The 19,534-nt window shown below is 34.1% G+C and overlaps 2 protein-coding genes across 2 annotated transcripts; both read right to left on the reverse strand.

The window, feature by feature from the left end:
• Positions 1 to 1,155: 1,155 nt before the first annotated feature.
• LOC106142946 (phospholipid phosphatase 5) lies at positions 1,156 to 12,474 on the reverse strand. Its single transcript, XM_013344901.2, has 6 exons — positions 12,283 to 12,474; positions 11,166 to 11,349; positions 10,212 to 10,281; positions 5,510 to 5,638; positions 3,597 to 3,764; positions 1,156 to 2,082 (listed from the first exon to the last, which is right to left on the reverse strand). Exons 1-6 carry the CDS (start codon positions 12,357 to 12,359, stop codon positions 1,862 to 1,864), a joined length of 849 nt encoding a protein of 282 aa, XP_013200355.1. The 5' UTR covers positions 12,360 to 12,474; the 3' UTR covers positions 1,156 to 1,861.
• Positions 12,475 to 12,800: 326 nt separating this feature from the next.
• Positions 12,801 to 19,158, reverse strand: LOC106142951 (pyrimidodiazepine synthase). The gene is made up of 6 exons (XM_013344909.2): positions 18,989 to 19,158; positions 15,947 to 16,117; positions 15,025 to 15,191; positions 14,563 to 14,665; positions 14,021 to 14,154; positions 12,801 to 13,636 (listed from the first exon to the last, which is right to left on the reverse strand). The coding sequence occupies exons 1-6, from the start codon at positions 19,014 to 19,016 to the stop codon at positions 13,517 to 13,519; spliced, it is 723 nt and encodes a 240-aa protein (XP_013200363.1). The 5' UTR covers positions 19,017 to 19,158; the 3' UTR covers positions 12,801 to 13,516.
• Between the last annotated feature and the right edge of the window lie 376 nt (positions 19,159 to 19,534).

The raw sequence follows: 19,534 nt of genomic DNA on the forward strand, positions 1-19,534 counted from the left end.
TTATTTTGAAGTGCGTTAAATGAAAATATTATATTTTTAATTTTAGACAATAAAATTAGCAATAAATGCTATTAAGTATTAAAAACACAACAAAAAATAACTTACGTATATAATGTCCTAAATAAATTAAACTAACATTTTAATAATTAAATAAAAATCACATCGGTCACAGTCATAGTTTTAAAAATATAATTACAGGAACCGAGTTAAAAATTACATACCTATCACTTTATATAACTCGTGTTTTTATATTGTTTTTATATATCATGAAGTATTAGATTTATATAGATATATTTATTTAAAAAAAAATCATTTATATGAATTTTTTCTTCAATTCAACAAACATACATACCTACATGTATGTATGTTGAATTGAAGAAAATCTGAAAATGGTATCACAACACAATTACATAGAATGTCGGATAGGGTCATGCGCATTTTGAAATTTCAACTATATAAAATAACATAAAATGATAAAACAAAAAAAAATAAAGAAAAAATGATTTTTCGAACATAAAATATAACCTAAGTAAGTCAAAAGTAAAACGTGATACAATTCCTGAGAATATCTACAAATACACATACATATAGTCACGTTTATATCCCTTGCGGGGTAAACAGAGCCAGCGGTCTTGAAAAATATCCTTATACAAAACGAAACACAACACCTCTAAGAAAAGGAAAAAAAAGCCTGAAATATCACCGACTTTTGATTCGCACAAAAAAAAACTGATAGGACACGTTCGGCTGTTTGGCTTAATTAAAAAAAAAACTGAATTCAGAAACCACAGACAATTAAGGAGGTAATCACACAAAAAAAGTTAAGTCTCATTAATTAATACCCAAATTAATTTGATACTAACTCAACGTTCTTGTATGTATTTTGTTTGTAATGTATGTATTTTGCAGTATGCATATGCACTTTATAGCACCACCAACTTAAAATTATTCTGTTCAGTCAGCTGGTTGACTGGTAGAGAATGCCAAACGGCATTAAGTCCGCCTTTTGTACATTTTATATATACATAAATAAACGATACTATATTTCATTTCATGTATATCATACACTATATCTTTATTAAACCACTTTGGTCAAATTACGTTTATTTCAAAAGTTATGAATTCTACATTTCTGACACAATATACTCGTACTATAAATAATCTAAGCAAGTTATAACTTACCATGTACGTAAGTACTATATTAATATAATAATATGCATGTATCACATTTAAAATGATTTAATTTCACAATTCCGTGTTCAAACTTGTTTAAACTCGTGTAATTTTTTTTTATAAATTAGCTTCCCGCTCGAATTTACATAATATTATATATTTTTTTGTATTCAAATGATACTTAAAAATTTTACATTTGTTTTATTTTATTTTTTTATTATGATAAATTGAGGAATTTTCATTATAAAATATTCTCTAGTTTCATTCTATTATGTATAACTAAATAACGTTTTTTGTTGTTTAAGAACCAAATTTTACGACTAAATATACTCGTATATATAGAATGCTTACTTTAAAAACGCATTTATAGAATGTTTTTTTTTTATTGTTCACATTTCATATAAATCAATTAAACAAAACAATGTATTCTCTCGTCCACATTTCTATTCTAAGTTTGGACAGTTGTGAAGTTGACGTTGTTAAAGAAAATGCTGCAGTGCAGTTTGTTACCGCTTCTTCTGCACTGACGCTTCGGAAGCGGCAGCGAACATAGTTTTATGTAATTCATTTGACGTCAACCACAAAGTTGTGAAACCAAAAGATATGACAATTATTAAGTGATATTGAAGTGTCCCATAATAGCTAATGAACGAAGTTTTCAATTTTTTAATTTAATTTTTTTTTAAATTTAAATCCACTTATCCTCTTTCCTCCCGTTCAGTAACGGGGTAGACTCAAACTCACCATTGTCTTTAACAGGACTCACGTCTGGTTTACCGCTGACATATTTCGACATAGTGTTGGAGACCACATAAGGTATGCCTGCCAAGTCTGATGTCAATGGGTTGTAGTACTGACGATAGCAAAATATTGCTACGGTGTACCCCAGAATAGATCCTACCAGAATGTCTGGAAATAAAAACTAATTATTTAGTAACTAATTAATTAATACACACTAGATTATAATAAAGAAAATATTTGTATTTATATATTTGTATGTTACACACATACATACCTACATATGGTCACGGCTATATCCCTTGCGAGGTAGACAGAGCCAACAGTCCCGAAAAGACTGACAGGCCACGTTCAGCTATTGGGCTTAATGATAGAATTGAGATTCAAATAGTGACAGGTTGCTAGCCCGTCGCCTTAAAAAACGAATCCCAAGTTTGTAAGCCTATCCCTTAGTCGCCTTTTACGACATCCATGGGAAAGAGATGGAGTGGTCGTATTCTTCTTGTATTGGTGCCGGGAACCACACGGCACATTTGTATGTTCGTTACAAATAAACTCAACTCTCTAAATATAGAATAGACTTTCGGGAGTGACATAGGTTACTTTTTTCTGGAATTTCTCACGGGAGCGAAGCCCCGCGCGATTCTAGTTAATCCATAATCAAAAATGCTGGAACCCACAAAATTTTAGAGACTCTGGAGTGAGTCATGTTTTAACACGAAGCGGCTCCCATCAGACCTGAGCTGAACTTTTCACAGGAACAATCCATTGTTCCCGTGAAAAGTTCACCTTTTCAGCTGGAACTGACCTTGCCAGTGATGATGGTAGTCACAGCTCCTGGACATGGTCACGGCGGTGCCCACCAGCGAAGTGAGGCACGCGCTTACTCTAAATACTTATATTCTTCCTCCTGGCTTTAGTCCCGGATGCATCCTCACCACTCTGGAGAGGAGCCCGAGGTATACCTTTGACTATGGATCCTGGATTAGTTGAGTCAGGTTCTACACGAAGCGACTTCCGTCTAAACTCCGCAATCTTTGCCTGGGAACCTAAAGAAAATTCAAAAGACCAGACTAACCCATAGAATCATGGTATAATCCTAAGTCATGTTTTAACACGAAGCGGCTCCCATCAGACCTGAGCTGCCCTTTTTAACGGTTCAGCTTTTTAAAAGTTCAGCTTTTCAGCTGGAACTGACCTTGCCAATGATGGTGGTAATCGCAGCTCCTGGACATTGCCATGACTAATCCATGGAATCATGGCAAAATCGTACAGACCCAAAGGTGTAGTACCTAAAATCCTTAAGACCTAAAACAGATGAAGTACCCCACCTTGCCAATGATGGTGGTAATCGTAGCTCCTGGACATTGCCATGACTAATCCATGGAATCATGGCAAAATCGTACAGACCCAAAGATGTAGTACCTAAAATCCTTAAGACCTAAAAAACATGAAGAACCCCACCTTGCCAATGATGGTGGTAATCGCAGCTCCTGGACACGCGCTTGTTCTAAACACTTATATATACACAGGAGCAATCCATTGTTCCCGTGAAAAGGTCACCTTCTCAGCTGGAACTGACCTTGCCAATGATGGTGGTAATCACACTCCTGGACATTGCCATGACTAATCCATGGAATCATGGCAAAATACTCAAGACCTAAAACAGATGCAGTACCCCTTACCTTGCCAATGATGGTGGTAATCGCAACTCCTGGACATTGCGACGGCGGCGGCCGCCACCAGCGGGGCGAGGCAGGCGAGCACGCGGGGCGCGCTGCCCCGCCGCCGGGCCAGCGTGCCCAGCCGGCCGCACAGCCAGGCCGACGCCACACCCAGCGAGCAGAACGACACTGCACGGGCAATAGGTGTGTGTATCAAATGGCAATCAAACCAGAAGGCTACCTCAATTATTTAAATATATAGATGTGTCTTAAAATTCAAATAAATACATACATACATATAATCACGTCTATATCCCTTGCGGGGTAGACAGAGCCACCAGTATTGTAATGACTGATAGGCCACGCTCAGCTGTTTGGCTTTTAAGATGGAATTGAGATTCAAATAGTGACAGGTTGAAAGACCAGCGCCTAAAACGAGAATTCCGAGTTTATAAGCCCATCCCTTAGTCGCTAGATCTAATATATATAATTATTATCTATCATATATTATCTATTATCTATCATATATTATCTATTATCTATCATATATTCATCCCTTAATCCCTTAGTCTTATTTATTATCCCCACGGGTAATAACATCAAACATCACTAGAACACACAACACAGACACACTTATTCATCACACTCCCTGTCTCACACTTTGTCTCTCACACATCCTACCCCATTGTTAAACCTTTTACCTTTAACACTTAACCCTACTAGTTCGTTTATATAAGTAGTAACTAATAGAATAACGGTCGAACACTGGATTCCAAAACACAGGCTTGCCTAGTTTTGAAATCAGGGTTTATAAACTAATTTGTATAATTTGTACTACATTCTTATTTGTGCCGTGTGGTTCCCGTACCAATACAAAAAAGAATAGGACCACTCCATCTCTTTCCCATCAATGTCGTAAAAGGCGACTAAGGGATAGGCTTACAAATTTGGGATTCTTTTTTAGGCGATGGGCTAGCAACCTGTCGCTATTTGAATCTCAATTCTATCATTAAGCCAAATAGCTGAACGTAGCCTTTTAGTCCTTTCAAGACTGTTGGCTCTGTCTACCCCGCAAGGGATATAGACGTGAACATATGTATGTATGTACATTCTTATTTAGGTAAACTTTTGTATGCTCATTATTTGGTTAAATGTTGTACAAATCCTTTAAGTAATTATAAAGAATTTTATTATTATTATTATATTATTAATAAAATACATACATACAAAGGTACAGACTTATAAACTTGGGATTCTTTTTTTGGGCGTTGGGTTAGCAACCTGTCACTTTTTGAATCTCAATTCTATGTACTCCACTACATCACTCCACTCCATCTCTTTCCCATGAATGTGTGCCGTGTGGTTCCCGGCACCAATACAAAAAAGAATAGGACCAATACAGCATCTCTTTCCCATGGATGTCGTAAAAGGCGACTAAGGGATAGGCTTACAAACTTGGGATCTTTTTTTGGGCGTTGGCTTAGCAACCTGTCACTATTTGAATCTCAATTCTATCTTAAAAGCCAAAGAGCTGAACGTGGCCATTCAGTCTTTTCAGGACTGTTGGCTCTATCTTCCCCGCAAGGGATGTAGACGTGATTTGTTATGTATGTATGTATACTTATAAGAAAAGACGGCGACGTCCTCTGTGGCGCAGCTGTAGTGCGCTTGTCTGTGACACCGGAGGTCCCGGGTTCGAATCCCGGCCAGGGCATGATGAGAAACGAACTTTCTCGGATTGGCCTGGGTCTTAGATGTTTATCTATACAAGTATTTATTATAAAATATAGTAGTATGAGTTAGTATCTCGTAACACAAGTCTCGAACTTACTTCGAGGCTAACTCAATCAGTGGAATTTGTCCCGTACATATTTATTTATGTGTATGTATGTATGTATACTTATATAAAAAAAAACGATCAAAACTCCACTCACGACTGCTGTGCCCGCTCGGGAACGACTTCCTGCCGTCCATTACGTCCTGCGGATCGCCCGTGCACTCCATATCCGGTTTCTCAACGCCGTCGGGGAAACAGCGGTAGAAAAAGTCTGGACGGGGTCGGCCTGATGGAGAGAAGTGTGCAATCTATACTAATATTATAAAGCTGAAGAGTTTGTTTGTTTGAACGCGCTAATCTCAGGAACTACTGGTTCGAATTGAAAAAATATTTTTGCGTTGAATAGACCATTTATTGAGGAAGGCTTTAGGCTATATAACATCACGCTTTAACATTTAGGAGCGAAGAAATAATGGAAAATGTAAAAACAAAACGGGAAATATTATTCATCCTTGAGGGGCTTCAATGATGCCCAAAATAATTATTCCACGCGGACGAAGTCGCGGGCACAGCTAGTACATTCATATTTACATACATACATACATATGGTCACGTCTATATCCCTTGCGGGGTAGACAGAGATAACAGTCTTGATAAGACTGATAGGCCACGTTCAGCTGTTCGGCTTGATGATAGAATTGAGATTCAAATAGTGACAGGTTGCTAGCCCATCGCCTAAAAAAAGAATCCCAAGTTTGTAAGCCTATCCCTTAGTCGGCTTTTACGACATCCATGGGAAAGAGATGGAGTGGTCCTATTATTTTTCTATTGGCGCCGGGAACCACACGGCATTCAAATTCATATTTTATCACGTCTATATCCCTTGCGGGGGAGACAGAGCCAGCATTCTTGATAGGCCACGTTCAGTTGTTTGGATTAATGATAGAATTGTTGCATTATCTATTATTTAATGTACAACATATATAATTTACTTAAAATCGTCTCTGTTATAGATCAAAATAATTTATTTCTAACTAGAGGCCGCCCGCGACTTCGTCCGCATGGAAACCCTATCAAAACCGCGGGAACTCCAGGATAAAAGTAGCCTATTAGATATTCTGGGTCTTAAGCTTTGGTATGTAACCAAATTTCATCGTAATCGGTTCAGTAGTTGTTGCGTGAAAGAGTAAAAAACATACATACTGACATCCTGACATACTAACAAACTTTCGCATTTATAATATTAGTAGGATAGACGGCGATGAACGGCCTCTGTGGCGCAGCGGTAGTACGCTTGTCTGTGACACCGGAGGTCCCGGGTTCGAATCCCGGCCAGGGCATGATAAGTAACGAACTTTTTCTAATTGGGCCTGGATATTAGATGGTTCACCTATATAAGTATTTTTTATAAAATACTAGCTGTGCCCGCGACTTCGTCCACGTGGAATAGTTATTTTGGGCATCATTGAAGCCCTCAAGGAGTAATAATTATTCCCGTTTTTTTTCACATTTTCCATTATTTCTTCGCTCCTAATAGTTGCAGCGTGATGATAAAAAGCCTAAAGCCTTCCTCGATAAATAGTCTATTAAACACAAAAAGAATTTTTCAATTCGAACGAGTAGTTCCTGAGATTAGCGCGTTCAAACAAACTAACAAACTCTTCACCTTAATAATATTAGTACATATAGATAATATCAAATTCAAATTCAAACTTTTATTTGCATAATATGAGTACAACAAGGTCTTAAATATAATGTATAACAGATCTTCATACTTAAACACTGGACCAATTTACCCTTTCGGATGTTGCAAACATTTTTTATGTATTAGTAGACATACAAACTTATACATAGAGGTACCTACTTAGTATCACATTATAATTTTAAATCTAATTAGAATTGTTTAAACCTAGTATTGCACAATTTATATTTATCTGTTAATAGGTGCTTATTTATTATTATTGTAAATATTTATAATGTTCTAATGTTTTCAAGTTTACAATGTAAAACTATTATAATCCTACTACTTATTTAAATTAAGGTACTCATCTATAGAATAAAAATTGTTTTGAAGAAGCATAGACTTAATTTTTTTATTAAAGTGAGTTAATTTATTTTCATTTTTTATAGAATTCGGTAGTTTATTATAAATTTTTATTCCCATATGAAATGGGCTTTGGTGGAGCATTTTTATTCTTGCAGGTTGAATGCATAAGTTATTTTTATTTCTTGTGTGATATGTATGTGTATCTTTTATTTGAGTAAATAAATGCTTATTTTTGTGTACAAATTGACATATATCCTGAATGTAAATTGAAGGTAGTGTTAGTAATTCAATTTTTTTATAATATGGTTTGCAGCTTTCAGTATTTTTTATTTCTGCTAATATTCTAACACATTTTTTCTGTAATATAAATACTTCATGAGCGCTACTGCTATTACCCCATAGCATTACCCCATACTTTAGCCAGGAGTAAGCATACGCATAGTAAGCCGATAGTGCAGTTTCAAGATTTGTGCAATGTTTTATTTGATATAGTGCATATATAAATTTACTTAATTTTGCTTTGACATTTTCTATGTGACTTTTCCAGTTAATATGAGAATCAATATGTATGCCTAATAAATTAAAAGTATTCACTGTTTCTATATCTGTTTTATTATATTGAATAAGAGAAGTATCTAATGGTGCTTTGTTTACAGATGTAAATTGCATTAGCTTTGTCTTTTTGTAATTTATTTCCAGGTTATGATCACTAAGCCATTTTTCAGCTATATTAAGTTTATCTAATACTATTGATTTTATATCTATATTACTATTATTATCATGTCCAATCAAAATTGACAGATCATCTGCAAAAAGAATACTAGTTGTATTTTCTTTATCAAAAATTTTTGGCAGGTCATTAATATATATTATAAATAGTATACATCCTAATACGCTCCCTTGAGGTATAGCACATGTTAAACTTGTTTCATTAGATTTAATTATTTCTATTGTATTATTGTGGTCATTGTAAAACGTTATTTGTACAATTTGTTTTCTATTTTGCAAGTAAGATTGGAACCACTGATATGCTCGTCCACGAACCCCAGATCCATATAATTTGGACAATAATATTTTATGAGATACTTTATCATAAGCCTTAGTCATATCAAGCAAAAGACCAAAGGCATGTTTCTTCTCGTTAATATGTCGTAAGGCGTTTTGAATATAATTATACACTGCAGTTGTAGTAGATTTTGTTTTCCGAAAACCGTTTTGCCTGTCATCGAGAATTTTAAATTTTTCTAAAAACGAATATAGTCTATTGCTCATTGCTTTTTCAAATACTTTGGAAAAGGTGGATAAGAGTGCAATCGGTCTATAATTGTTCGGGTTTGTGGGATCATCTCTTTTATGTATCGGTATGACTGTTGATATTTTAAGAAGATCTGGAAATGTACCTTCTTGAAAACTTTGATTTATCAAAAGAGTAAGGGGTTGTGTAAGTTCATCAGCACAAAATTTCAAAAGTATTGTTGGTATTCCATCGCTACCGAAACTGTGTTTATTTTTCAAAGATTTAATTATATTTTTAATTTCTTTTTCATCAACTGAATTTAGGAACATTGTAGTGGTTGGAGGATTCATTACAGGGTAACCTTTGTTACTGCTTTGTGAAGTTTTAGTCTGGCCAATAGAAGCAAAATGTTTGTTAAAAGTATTAGATATTTTATAAGGATCTTCTGAAATTTTATCATTTATATTTATTTTCAAATTGGATTGGAATTTTTTTGTGGTTCTACCATATTTTGTATTTATAATTTTCCACATTGTTTTGATTTTATTATCACTTTGCTTCATTTTACGAATGTAATCATTTTTCCTTGAAATTTTTATACATTTTTTTAAAATTTGACTATATGATTTAAGATGGCTTCTAATGATAGGGCTATTTGTTTGGTTAAGAATTGTTCTCATATACCTTTTTGTCTTACAAGAGTTTTTTAAGCCTGTGGTTAGCCACGTTTTTCTTACTTTATTTTTTATTTTTATTTTTTTTACGGGTATATGTTTATTAAAATTGGAAAGTATAATATTATGAAATGAACTATAGTTTTCGTTAATTGTTTGACTAGTGGTTATTATTTGTGTCCATTTAAGATTCTTCAATGAATTTTTAAAATTACTCATATTTTCTTTGTTAAATAATCTTTTTGTAGCATACCTAAATGTATTATTGTTGGAAAGAATTTTTTCATATTTTATTACTATATTAGTACTCTTGTGGTCAGAGAGGCCATAATCCTCTACAGTCACATTAAGTACATTTGACTCATTATTTACAAGTACTAAATCGATACAAGAAGCAGTTTTATCAGTTACTCGAGTTGGCTGTTTAATAAGTTGTTTAAAATTATATGAAGACCAAAAATTTAAAAATGTTTTACTTACAGAGTCATTTATATTAACTTTAATATTAAAATCACCGCCAGCTATTATAGTTTTATTTTTTGTATTCAACTTATCAAGAACTTTAGTCATCTGTTCATAAAATACATTAATATGACGATCGGCTCTGTATACTCCTAATAAAATTGTATTAATTTTTGGTAACTCTATAGCACAAAGTTCAATTACTCCCTCTACAGAAAAACCAACAATATCTTTTCTCTGTATGTATTGAATATTTTCATTTAATAATATTCCAACCCCTCCACCACCTCTATCGTTGAGTTAGTATCTCGTAACACAAGTCTCGAACTTACTTCGAGGCTAACACGATCTGTGTAATTTGTGACAAAATAAAGGTGGTCACTGCGCCCTTGAAAAATGTTTGATAGCTCATAAGACTATGAATTATCACATTAGGTACCTGTTATCAATTTCACTGTATCTGTTAGGACACCATTGATTCCGAGCGATAAAGACCATGCCAGCAGTACCTGAAAATAAACATAAAAATAAATTAAAGTTTAAACTCATTCTCATCTTATCAATATATATATATATAAAACTAGCTGTGCCCGCGACTCCGTCCGCGTGGAATAGTTATTTCGGGCATCATTGAAGCCCTCGAGGATGAATAATTTTCCCCGTTTTTTTTTTCATTTTCCATTATTTCTTTGTTTCTTATAGTTGCAGCGTGATGTTATTATATAGCCTAAAGCCTTCCTCGATAAATGGTAGGTATATTCAAGACAAAAATAATTTTTCAATTCGAACGTTCCTGAGATTAGCGCGTTCAAACAAACAAACAAACTCTTCAGCTTTATAATATTAATATAAGTAGATATAAAATTCCTCTGTTACTGACAGACTAAGTAAATGCCGATTTTAAACTTTCACGTTGCATTATATTATTTATAAATACAGCGGTGCCGTGTGGTTCCCGGCGCCAATATAAAAAAGAAAAGGACAACTCCGTCTCTTTCCCATGGCCGTCGTAAAAGGCGACTAAGGGCTTATATAATTGGGATTAATCTTTTCGACAATGGGCTGGCAACCTGTCACTATTTGAATCTCAATTCTATCATTGAACTAAACAACTAAACGTGGCTTTTCAGACTTTTGATGACTGTTGGCTCTGTCTACCCCGCAAGGGATATAGACGTGATTATATGTATGTATGTACAGGTATGTTGAGATTCAAACAGTGACAAGTCGCTAGCTCATCGCCTAAAAGAAGAATCCCAAGTTTGTAAGCCTATCCCTTTGTCGCTTTTAACGACATCCATGGCAACGAGATGGGGAGTGGTCGTATTCTTTTTTTTGTTTCATATTGGTGCCGGTAGAACCACACGGACACACAATACAAATTTACACGTACCTCCAAAGCGTCATTACAGTCATTGCACACAGCCCACGCTAGCAGTGACAACGTGAACGGCACGGAGAGTACCACGGCCCACAGCATCCCGCTCGGCACGAAGGAGTCCCGCCTCGGGTACTTGTAGTCCGGCATGTCGTTGGGTAATATAATTCTGGTGTACGGTGTCATTGTTTCCATGTAACTGAAATTTGAGAGCATACATAGGTATATTAATGTTGAAGTAGCTAGCTCACTCAGCTTTGTTTGAGTGCGTGTGAGGTATTAAATGATTTGATGAAAACAATGAACTGAAAACATTCCACAAATATGCAGGTACATCATTTGAATTACAGTTACTGCTTATAAATAGGTACAATATGAACCCTGTTGGGCATCGCAATTATAAAATAATCTGGAACGAAGAGCCAACAGTCTTGGAGAGACTGATAGGCCACGATCAGCTGTTTGGCTTGAGATTCAAATAATGACACATTGCTAGCTCATGGACCTAAATAAGAATTCCAAGTTTATAAGCCTATCCCTTCGTCACCTCTTACGATACTAATGGGAAATGAGATGGAGTGGTCCTATTCTTTTTTATACAGGCAAACGGTTGTGGCTTTTAATAATGGGGTCCCATTTTATTCTTTTAGGTACAGAACCCTTAAAAATAAGAGTTGATATTCCATTCCCGTAGGAGCAAGTTTGCTGCGCTTAAGAAGCAGGACCCATAGCTTAAGCAGAACCCATAATAACTAGCGAATTTAGTATTTAATAACAGATATGTACTAAACATAGAGATAAGAAAATTATAATTTTATCTATCAAATAACAACTCACAACTGAAGTAATTAAATTCCTTATTAGCGTGTTTGAAGATTCACAAGGTTAAACAGACAATAATGAAATTTATGACTTATTTACATGATAAAGAATATGCAAACATGCGCGCATTTTCGGAATAAATTACAAGCTGTTTAAAACAAATTCTGCAATAATAATATAAGAAAACTCTTCAAAAACCTGGGAACTTAATATTCGTGGGCGTAAACATGATGAATAATATAGAAAATGTGAAAATTAATGGTAAAAAATAAACGTAAATCTTACACGTAGCATATGGATAGAATCTTACCAAAAAGATGACAGTAAAACCACTCGGACTAAGATTTCAATAAATAAATTATAACTCGCTGAACGTATTAGAGGCATTTTATATAAGATCTCGTTGAAATTCAACGTGAATAATATATTTTAATTATTTATTTGGGATTTTTATGTGCAATAGGTATTTATAAATTTTGACAGAGGTATGTACGTTTAGAATTGTGCGCCAAATACGCCAAATAATGTCATGTCAGAGTTCAGAGCCGAGTGTCAGAGTCTCGATTTCTGAACGAAAATGCGTTTTGTTATTGCTGTCACATACTTGGTTTTTCTACATGTATTTTTTATCCCTGCTGATGTAGGCAGAAGCGTTATATCTTATATTAATCTAGCCCGAAGTAGTAAGGGATGAAATATCAGATAAAAAATAATTTCTAAGTGTGGAGAAGACTAATGTTTATATTATTATGGGCTATAATCAGAGGCTAAAAAAACAACAATAATTACTTGGATTGGACTTTAATTGTTTATCGCTAACATACTTAGAAATATTCTTAAATATGTAATTAAGAATCTATTGACTCACAATCAAAGTTATAAAGAAAAAACACAAATAGACACAAACACTCATAAAAAAATGTAAATTTTGTGACACTTAAGTCTAAAAGTAATCGTCCAAAAAAAAATTACAACGAAGTCATTCATAAAATGCAGATTTTAAAAATAGATCATAACATACTTAATAGCTTAAAACTAAATAATTAAGTACAAAATAAACGAGAATGTGTATTTTTGTATTCAAAAAAGCTTTGACTTGATCTAATATAGACACATAATATTATGATATGAGATATAGGTTCATAACATGAAAGTAGGTACATTGAGAAAATTTGAGTTCACTCACACCTACACTTTAACCCTAAATTGACAAGCAAAAAGTAAATTTTATTGTAAGTGGTTACTGTAACCTGTATGCTTGCAACTAGAGTGTTAAGTAGGTACCTACGTTATAAATATGTATAATATATAAAAAAGTATATTATAAGAAAAAGCATCAAAATTTTTAAAATTAAGACATTGATTACCCACTTTTTTCAAAATTACGTATCGACATTTTTTCTTAAATATAACGGATTTTAGACACTAGATGACATTTACAATTTTTTTTTTTATTTCTATTTATCTTCAAAAAGCCCTAATACTTTAAATAAATAACTTGTTGTTAGTTAATGGTAAAGATATAACTATTTTTGTTTGTTTCATTATAGATAGTATCCCATTGAGTGCGCCCGCGCATTCTTGTAGTAATCAAAGTATACCGCAGGTGAAGTCGCCAGTTTTTTCACAGCTTCATCTAGCTGCATTTGGTCGCCCCAATCAGCCTAAAAATATAAATATAAATAAATAATGTTATTCTTTATTATTGAAATAAAATATACTATTTAAATCAAATAAGTATTTTGTGGTAGAGTTATTTTTCGTTAGCGGAATTAGGAGTTCTATTTATTATTTTCTAAATGATGCAAATTCGGTTCAACTGTGGTGTTGCGCCCCTTCGGGAAAGAGTTATGGTACTTAATAAACGATGTTACCGGCTTCGTGTTTATTTTTGTACACAAAAAAGGAACTGAAAGGAACATTATTACAAAAAATGTAGTAGGTACACACAAAAAAGCTACTTAGGTGTTTCAATAAAATAATCTCCCAGAGAGAGAGAGAAAAATGAATATTGGAGTATTTGAAGTATATCTTTTTTTTATACTTACAAAATTAGGGAACAGTGTCCGCTTGCTGTCGAATTTTTGCTCGTTGACACACCTGAGGAGGTACAGCCGCTCCACCCACGGCCAGATCATGTAGTCCAACATACCAGGGCGGTGGCCGCCGAAATAGTTTGTACCTGGAAATTGAAAGCCACTTTAAGTTGCCATTTGCTTTAGGTAAGCATATATGTATATATATATCTTTTCAAGACTGTTGGCTCTTTCTTCTCCACAAGGGATATAGACGTGACCTTATGTATGTATGTATAATCACGTCGATATCCCTTGGAGTTAGACAGAGCCAACAGTCTTGAAAAGTCTGATAGGCCACGATCAACTGTTTGACTTAATGATAGAATTGAGATTCGAATAACGACAGGTTGCTAGCCCGTCGCCTAAAAGAAGAATCTCAAGTTTATAAGACTATACCTTAGTCGCCTTTTACGACATCCATGGGAAAGAGATGGAATGATCCTATTCTTCATTGTGTTGGTGCTGGGAAACACGCGGCACAACAATAATAAAAAAAATATAATTATATTTACCTCTAGCCGCTAACTCCTTTTCAAATATATCTAAGGTCTGAATGATCTGATCGCTGCCGTACGCGAAATTTGTGTCGAAGCATTCTAAACTGCCTTTGATTAACTGAAATATTAACAAAAAAAAAACATTGCTTTACTTTACAATGATCACATCAATGCGAGGGAATATTATCTACAGTTATTGAAGAACAAATTTTATTAAAACTTTATTGTCTTTTACATCAGAGTCAGAAAAAAGCATTTATCCATATTTTGTAAAAAAAAATTAGCTAGCATAAAATGCATAATTATTAAGCATAATAAAACAGAATGATATTAATCTCTGCCTACCGTTTCAGGAAAAAAACATGATCAATTACTAAAAAGGCCAGATACAATAACCTAGGTGTTAAGGCTTTGTTCCGTTACAACATCAATGTTTCAATTTATTTGTGTGCTATTTTTTTTTCTACAACAACGCACCTCGTTAAACCGTTCAATCAACAGCCTGTCCTGTGCCTTCACGTACGGGTCCCGGGAGTGAAGAGGGTTACGTGGATACTTCTCATCCAGGTAGTCGCAGATGACCACGCTCTCGAATAAATACTTGTCGCCGTGATCTGAAGGGATTTCGAGCACTGGAATTTTTACTGAAAAAAAAATGTTGCACGAATAACAAAAGAAATAAATATATTGAAACAATAAAAACATAAGAAAAAACTGCACGAAATTTGTAATTTACTTTTTTGTACAGAAATTTACCCAAAAAATATGACTTCAACTCGTCAGTGATAAATATCAAAATGAAATCAATCAATACTGTTTATAAATTCTACACAAATAAAGGTACGTTACGTGCGCATTTAATACCTGTAATATTTATAAATAGTATATTGCAATATATTGCAGTGCCGTGTGGTTCCCGGCACCAATACAAAAAAGAATAGGACCACTCCATCTCTTTCCCATGGATGTCGTAAAAGGCGACTAAGGGATAGGCTTACAAACTTGGGATTTATTTTAGGCGATGGGCTAGTAACCTGTCACTGTTTGGATCTCAATTCCATCATAAGGCCGAGCAGCTGAGCGTGGCCATTCAGTCTTTTCGGTACTGTTGGCTCTGTCTACCCCGTAAGGGATATAGACGTGACTATATGTATGTAATATTTATAAATAGTAGGCATATTGCAAATTGATTTTTTACTTTAGTTAAATCAAATAGTTGCTACATAGTTTCTTTTTATACTTATAACTTTCAGGAAAAAAGGAGCCTAATTAAAGCGTTTAATCTATGCCAGATATTAAAAAAATGGGTCCATCAGTTTTTGAGTTTAGTCGTAACAAACGAAATTACAAATCATCAAAAATAATATTATTATGAAATGAAGTATGAAAACGAACTTACATCTAGGATTTTTCTCTCTAAACCATTCGGGCAATTTCAACGGATCCAATTTGTACACTTCATATTTGACCTTCTTCGCTTCCAGCACTAGCTGAACCCTGTGACCGTAGGGGTTCATCTCTACATGATACAGCCGAAGTTTGTCAGTCAGAGGTGGCGGCGGCATGATGCCTGAAAACAATAATAAATAAATATATACGGGACAAATTACCTCGAAGTAAGTTCAAAACTTGTGTTACGAGATACTTACTCAACGATACTATATTTTATAATAAATACTTATATAGATACACATCCAAAAACCAGGCCAATTAGACAAAGTTCGTTTCTCAACATGCCCTGGTCGGGATGCGAATCCGGGACCTACCGTCTCACAGACAAGCGTACTACCGCAGCGCCACAGAGGCCGTCATAAATACCTACATTAGTATCCTTTTTTTTTGGCTTATATCATCATTTTTTTTTTATTACGAATTACTTGGTTTGTTTGTAAAAAAAAACAGTGAGTTTAATATAAAAATAATTATCATTGCTTATAGTGGAACTTGAACTAGAAGATAAGGACTTATTACTTAACTGTAAGGGCCATATATAAGTGAGTCCATAACGGATAACACTAAGGTCCCCAATGACATCGGCGCTACTTATGTGAATACAAAATTAATACATATATTAAAACTCAATGTGTGGTACTGAGCAGCTAACTAACAGTTAACGTGCAGCCTAAACTCCAGTTGGTAGGAACCTTTTTGGGGTGAATACTTGAGTAAATAGAAACGCAGAATGGGTATCCAAAAATTCCTAGGGGAACAGGAATTTTTTTGAAAAATACCGACTGTTTTAAATGTAAAAAACTAAAAAAGAAAAGAACAAACCTAGTAGTTTGGTACGTACGTATGTATTAAGTACTGCTGAATAATTGCTCTCTTGAAATCTAAACTAATATTATAAAGCTGAAGAGTTTGTTTGTTTGTTTGTTTGAGAGCGCTAATCTTAGGAACTTCTCGTTGAAATTGAAAAATGTTTTTTGTGTTGAATAGACCATTTATCGAGGAAGGCTTTAGGCTATATAACATTATGATTCAACTATAAGAAGCGAAGAAATATTGGAAAATGTGAAAAAAAACGGGGAAAATTATTCATCCTTGAGGACTTCAATGATGCCCATTATTCCACGCGGACGAAGTCGCGGGCACAGCTAGTAGTTTTGTAATCTTACGCATGTAAAACAAATCATAAATTCAAAAGCAGAATAGAAGAGTTACAATCGGGGCCCATTCAAATTCGGGGCACCAGATTGATCTAAAAAGAATGGGTCTAGACCAGAATAGACTATATACCTCTCTCGGTCCAACCACCCATTGTAATGCCTTCAAAAAAACTTGCTAATTTGAAGAGTATGAATAGTATTTTAGTCCTATAATTCTGTTAGAATTGTTTATAGTTTCGTCAAAACTAATATCAAGAGAAGTATAGGAACGTACATTCCAACTGTCATGTTTATGTAGGTAGGTACTCATCAAATCTGATAACCTAATTCAGAAGTAGGAAAGAACATAAATAAATTCGGCTGCACGCAAAGAATATAAATGTAAACAACCAAATTGAGTTGGTAGTTGCAACCGGGTCAAGGTACTGTGGCATAATTCGTTTACTGTTGCAAGACAGAATTAGATGACTCATACGGTTGCGGTTATTTTGTGAAATAGACCAGCCAAAATTTAGTCACAGATGCGGATAGATAAATGCATTGATTTCCTGTATTTTACCGACTACATTTTAGACGAATTTAGGTGAAAACCTTTGTAAGTGCTTTCTTCTAAACGCAAGGCCTCGGATTCGAATACTGGGTATATACATATACTTATTCTAATTTGTTTGGGTCGTTTTAGTATATAATCACGTCTATATCCCTTGCGGGGTAGACAGAGCCTACAGTTTTAAAGACTGATAGGCCACGTTCAGCTATTTGGCTTTAAGGTAGGATTCAAATAGTGACAGGTTGCTAGCCCTTTGCCTAAAAGAAGAATCCCAAGTTTATAAGCCTACCCCTTAGTCGCCTTTTACGACATCCATGGGAAAGAGATGGAGTGGTCCTATTCTTTTTTGTATTGGTGCCGGGAACCACACGGCACCGGTCGTATTAGTGCATATTTTAATTATACATGCATTTAATATAAATATAGGTACCATGGAGTTAGCACCTATCCCATTTAACCAATATAGAAATTGCATGTTATTTCTTTATTCCATGGGCAAACTTAGTCTATGAGAATTATTCCACACTTTTGAAATTTATTATTTTTGCTCAATATTATTTAGTGTAAATGATAATGAAGGAATTTTTTTCTCAATATTATTCGGTGTAAATTCTTCAACATGTGCAAATTATTTTTTGTTTTCTCTATTTTTTATTAAGAAGAAACAAAATATTTTTACTGTTAACTTAAATATTTGTTAAATTGACGGAAAAAAAAGTTTTGCGCTTCCATATTTTTGATAAGAAGACATAGGCGCAAATGGAGTTAAATCCATTTTATCCATATTATATCTCAAAGAAAACAAGTTCAAAATACCTAAGTATCATAATTCCTTGACACATAGACACAGTGTAGGTAAGTATCTACCTAGGTACCTATGTACCTACAAGCCGAAAGGCCAAAGTTGTGACATCATCGTGAAACAGCTGTTCATCTATCATCGACACTGCTTTAAATCAGATATAAAAAAAAAACTTGAAAAATTTGCTATAAAAAAATTTCGAGAGCTGTCAGTGTATTTTTTTATTTTCCGAAAAAAAATGTATAGTTACGTACTTAAAAAAATATATATTATTAAAAAAGTAAACAGCGTTTAAGGGTTAAGTTCCGTCAGACATGTTTTTTCTTCAAGTACCTATATATTGTTTACCATTGATATACTGTTAAAGCATACATTTATTTTTTTGTACTACTGTTTTAAAAGATAGTTGCCGGTAGAGCGGAAAATATTGTCAGAAAGTTAAATTACTTGTTAAAAATATTATAAAACCACTCAACTCACCCGTAGATCGATATTGGTAATAAGTCATAGTTATCACCTAAAAAACTAAATTATTTCACTGAGAAACTATTTCAGCCGACAAAAAGTGTGCTACTTCCCCCAATTCGTCGGCAGAATTAAACTAACGTCACATTTAAAATTATATCTACACACTATGACATCATTTCTGACCCGGTTGGTTATCACCGACGCGACGAAATTGATTATACAATAACATTCCTTGGTTTTCCAGTGCTTTGGATCCCTTTTTATTTTGGCAGCGTAATACTAGAAGGTCAACATTGGACATTTACCTACATTAATCAATGATGAGATTACTTATGAGGATTTTGTATTTTTACCTACATTCCACATTAAAACTTAAAATTAGGTACCGATAAAATATCGCGAACTGAAGTTGGGTAGTAATTAGCTTCTTCGTCTTTATTCATTAATGATTCTTTTTTAAATGTTATTTATTGAAGAATTTACTTTTAGATTTTGTAGTATATAAACAAATTTATTAAAAAATATGAAAACTATATTATTGCAATAAATCTTTTATTT

Source organism: Amyelois transitella, chromosome 31 (assembly GCF_032362555.1).
Source record: "Amyelois transitella isolate CPQ chromosome 31, ilAmyTran1.1, whole genome shotgun sequence".
NCBI classification, from domain to species: domain Eukaryota; kingdom Metazoa; phylum Arthropoda; class Insecta; order Lepidoptera; family Pyralidae; genus Amyelois; species Amyelois transitella.

Excerpts from the sequence above, each read along its gene's own strand:
- LOC106142951 (XM_013344909.2), bottom strand. The coding sequence starts at position 19,016 with ATGACTTATTACCAATATCGATCTACGG. Across the intron at positions 15,192-15,946 it reads TAGAGAGAAAAATCCTAGAT|TAAAAATTCCAGTGCTCGAA; the intron begins GTAAGTTCGTTT and ends TTTTTTTTTCAG. Across the intron at positions 14,155-14,562 it reads AAAGGAGTTAGCGGCTAGAG|GTACAAACTATTTCGGCGGC; the intron begins GTAAATATAATT and ends TTCAATTTCCAG.
- LOC106142946 (XM_013344901.2), bottom strand. The coding sequence starts at position 12,359 with ATGCCTCTAATACGTTCAGCGAGTTATAATTTATTTATTGAAATCTTA. Across the intron at positions 3,765-5,509 it reads CCCGAGCGGGCACAGCAGTC|TGTCGTTCTGCTCGCTGGGT; the intron begins GTGAGTGGAGTT and ends TTGCCCGTGCAG. Across the intron at positions 2,083-3,596 it reads TTACCACCATCATTGGCAAG|ACATTCTGGTAGGATCTATT; the intron begins GTAAGGGGTACT and ends TTTTATTTCCAG.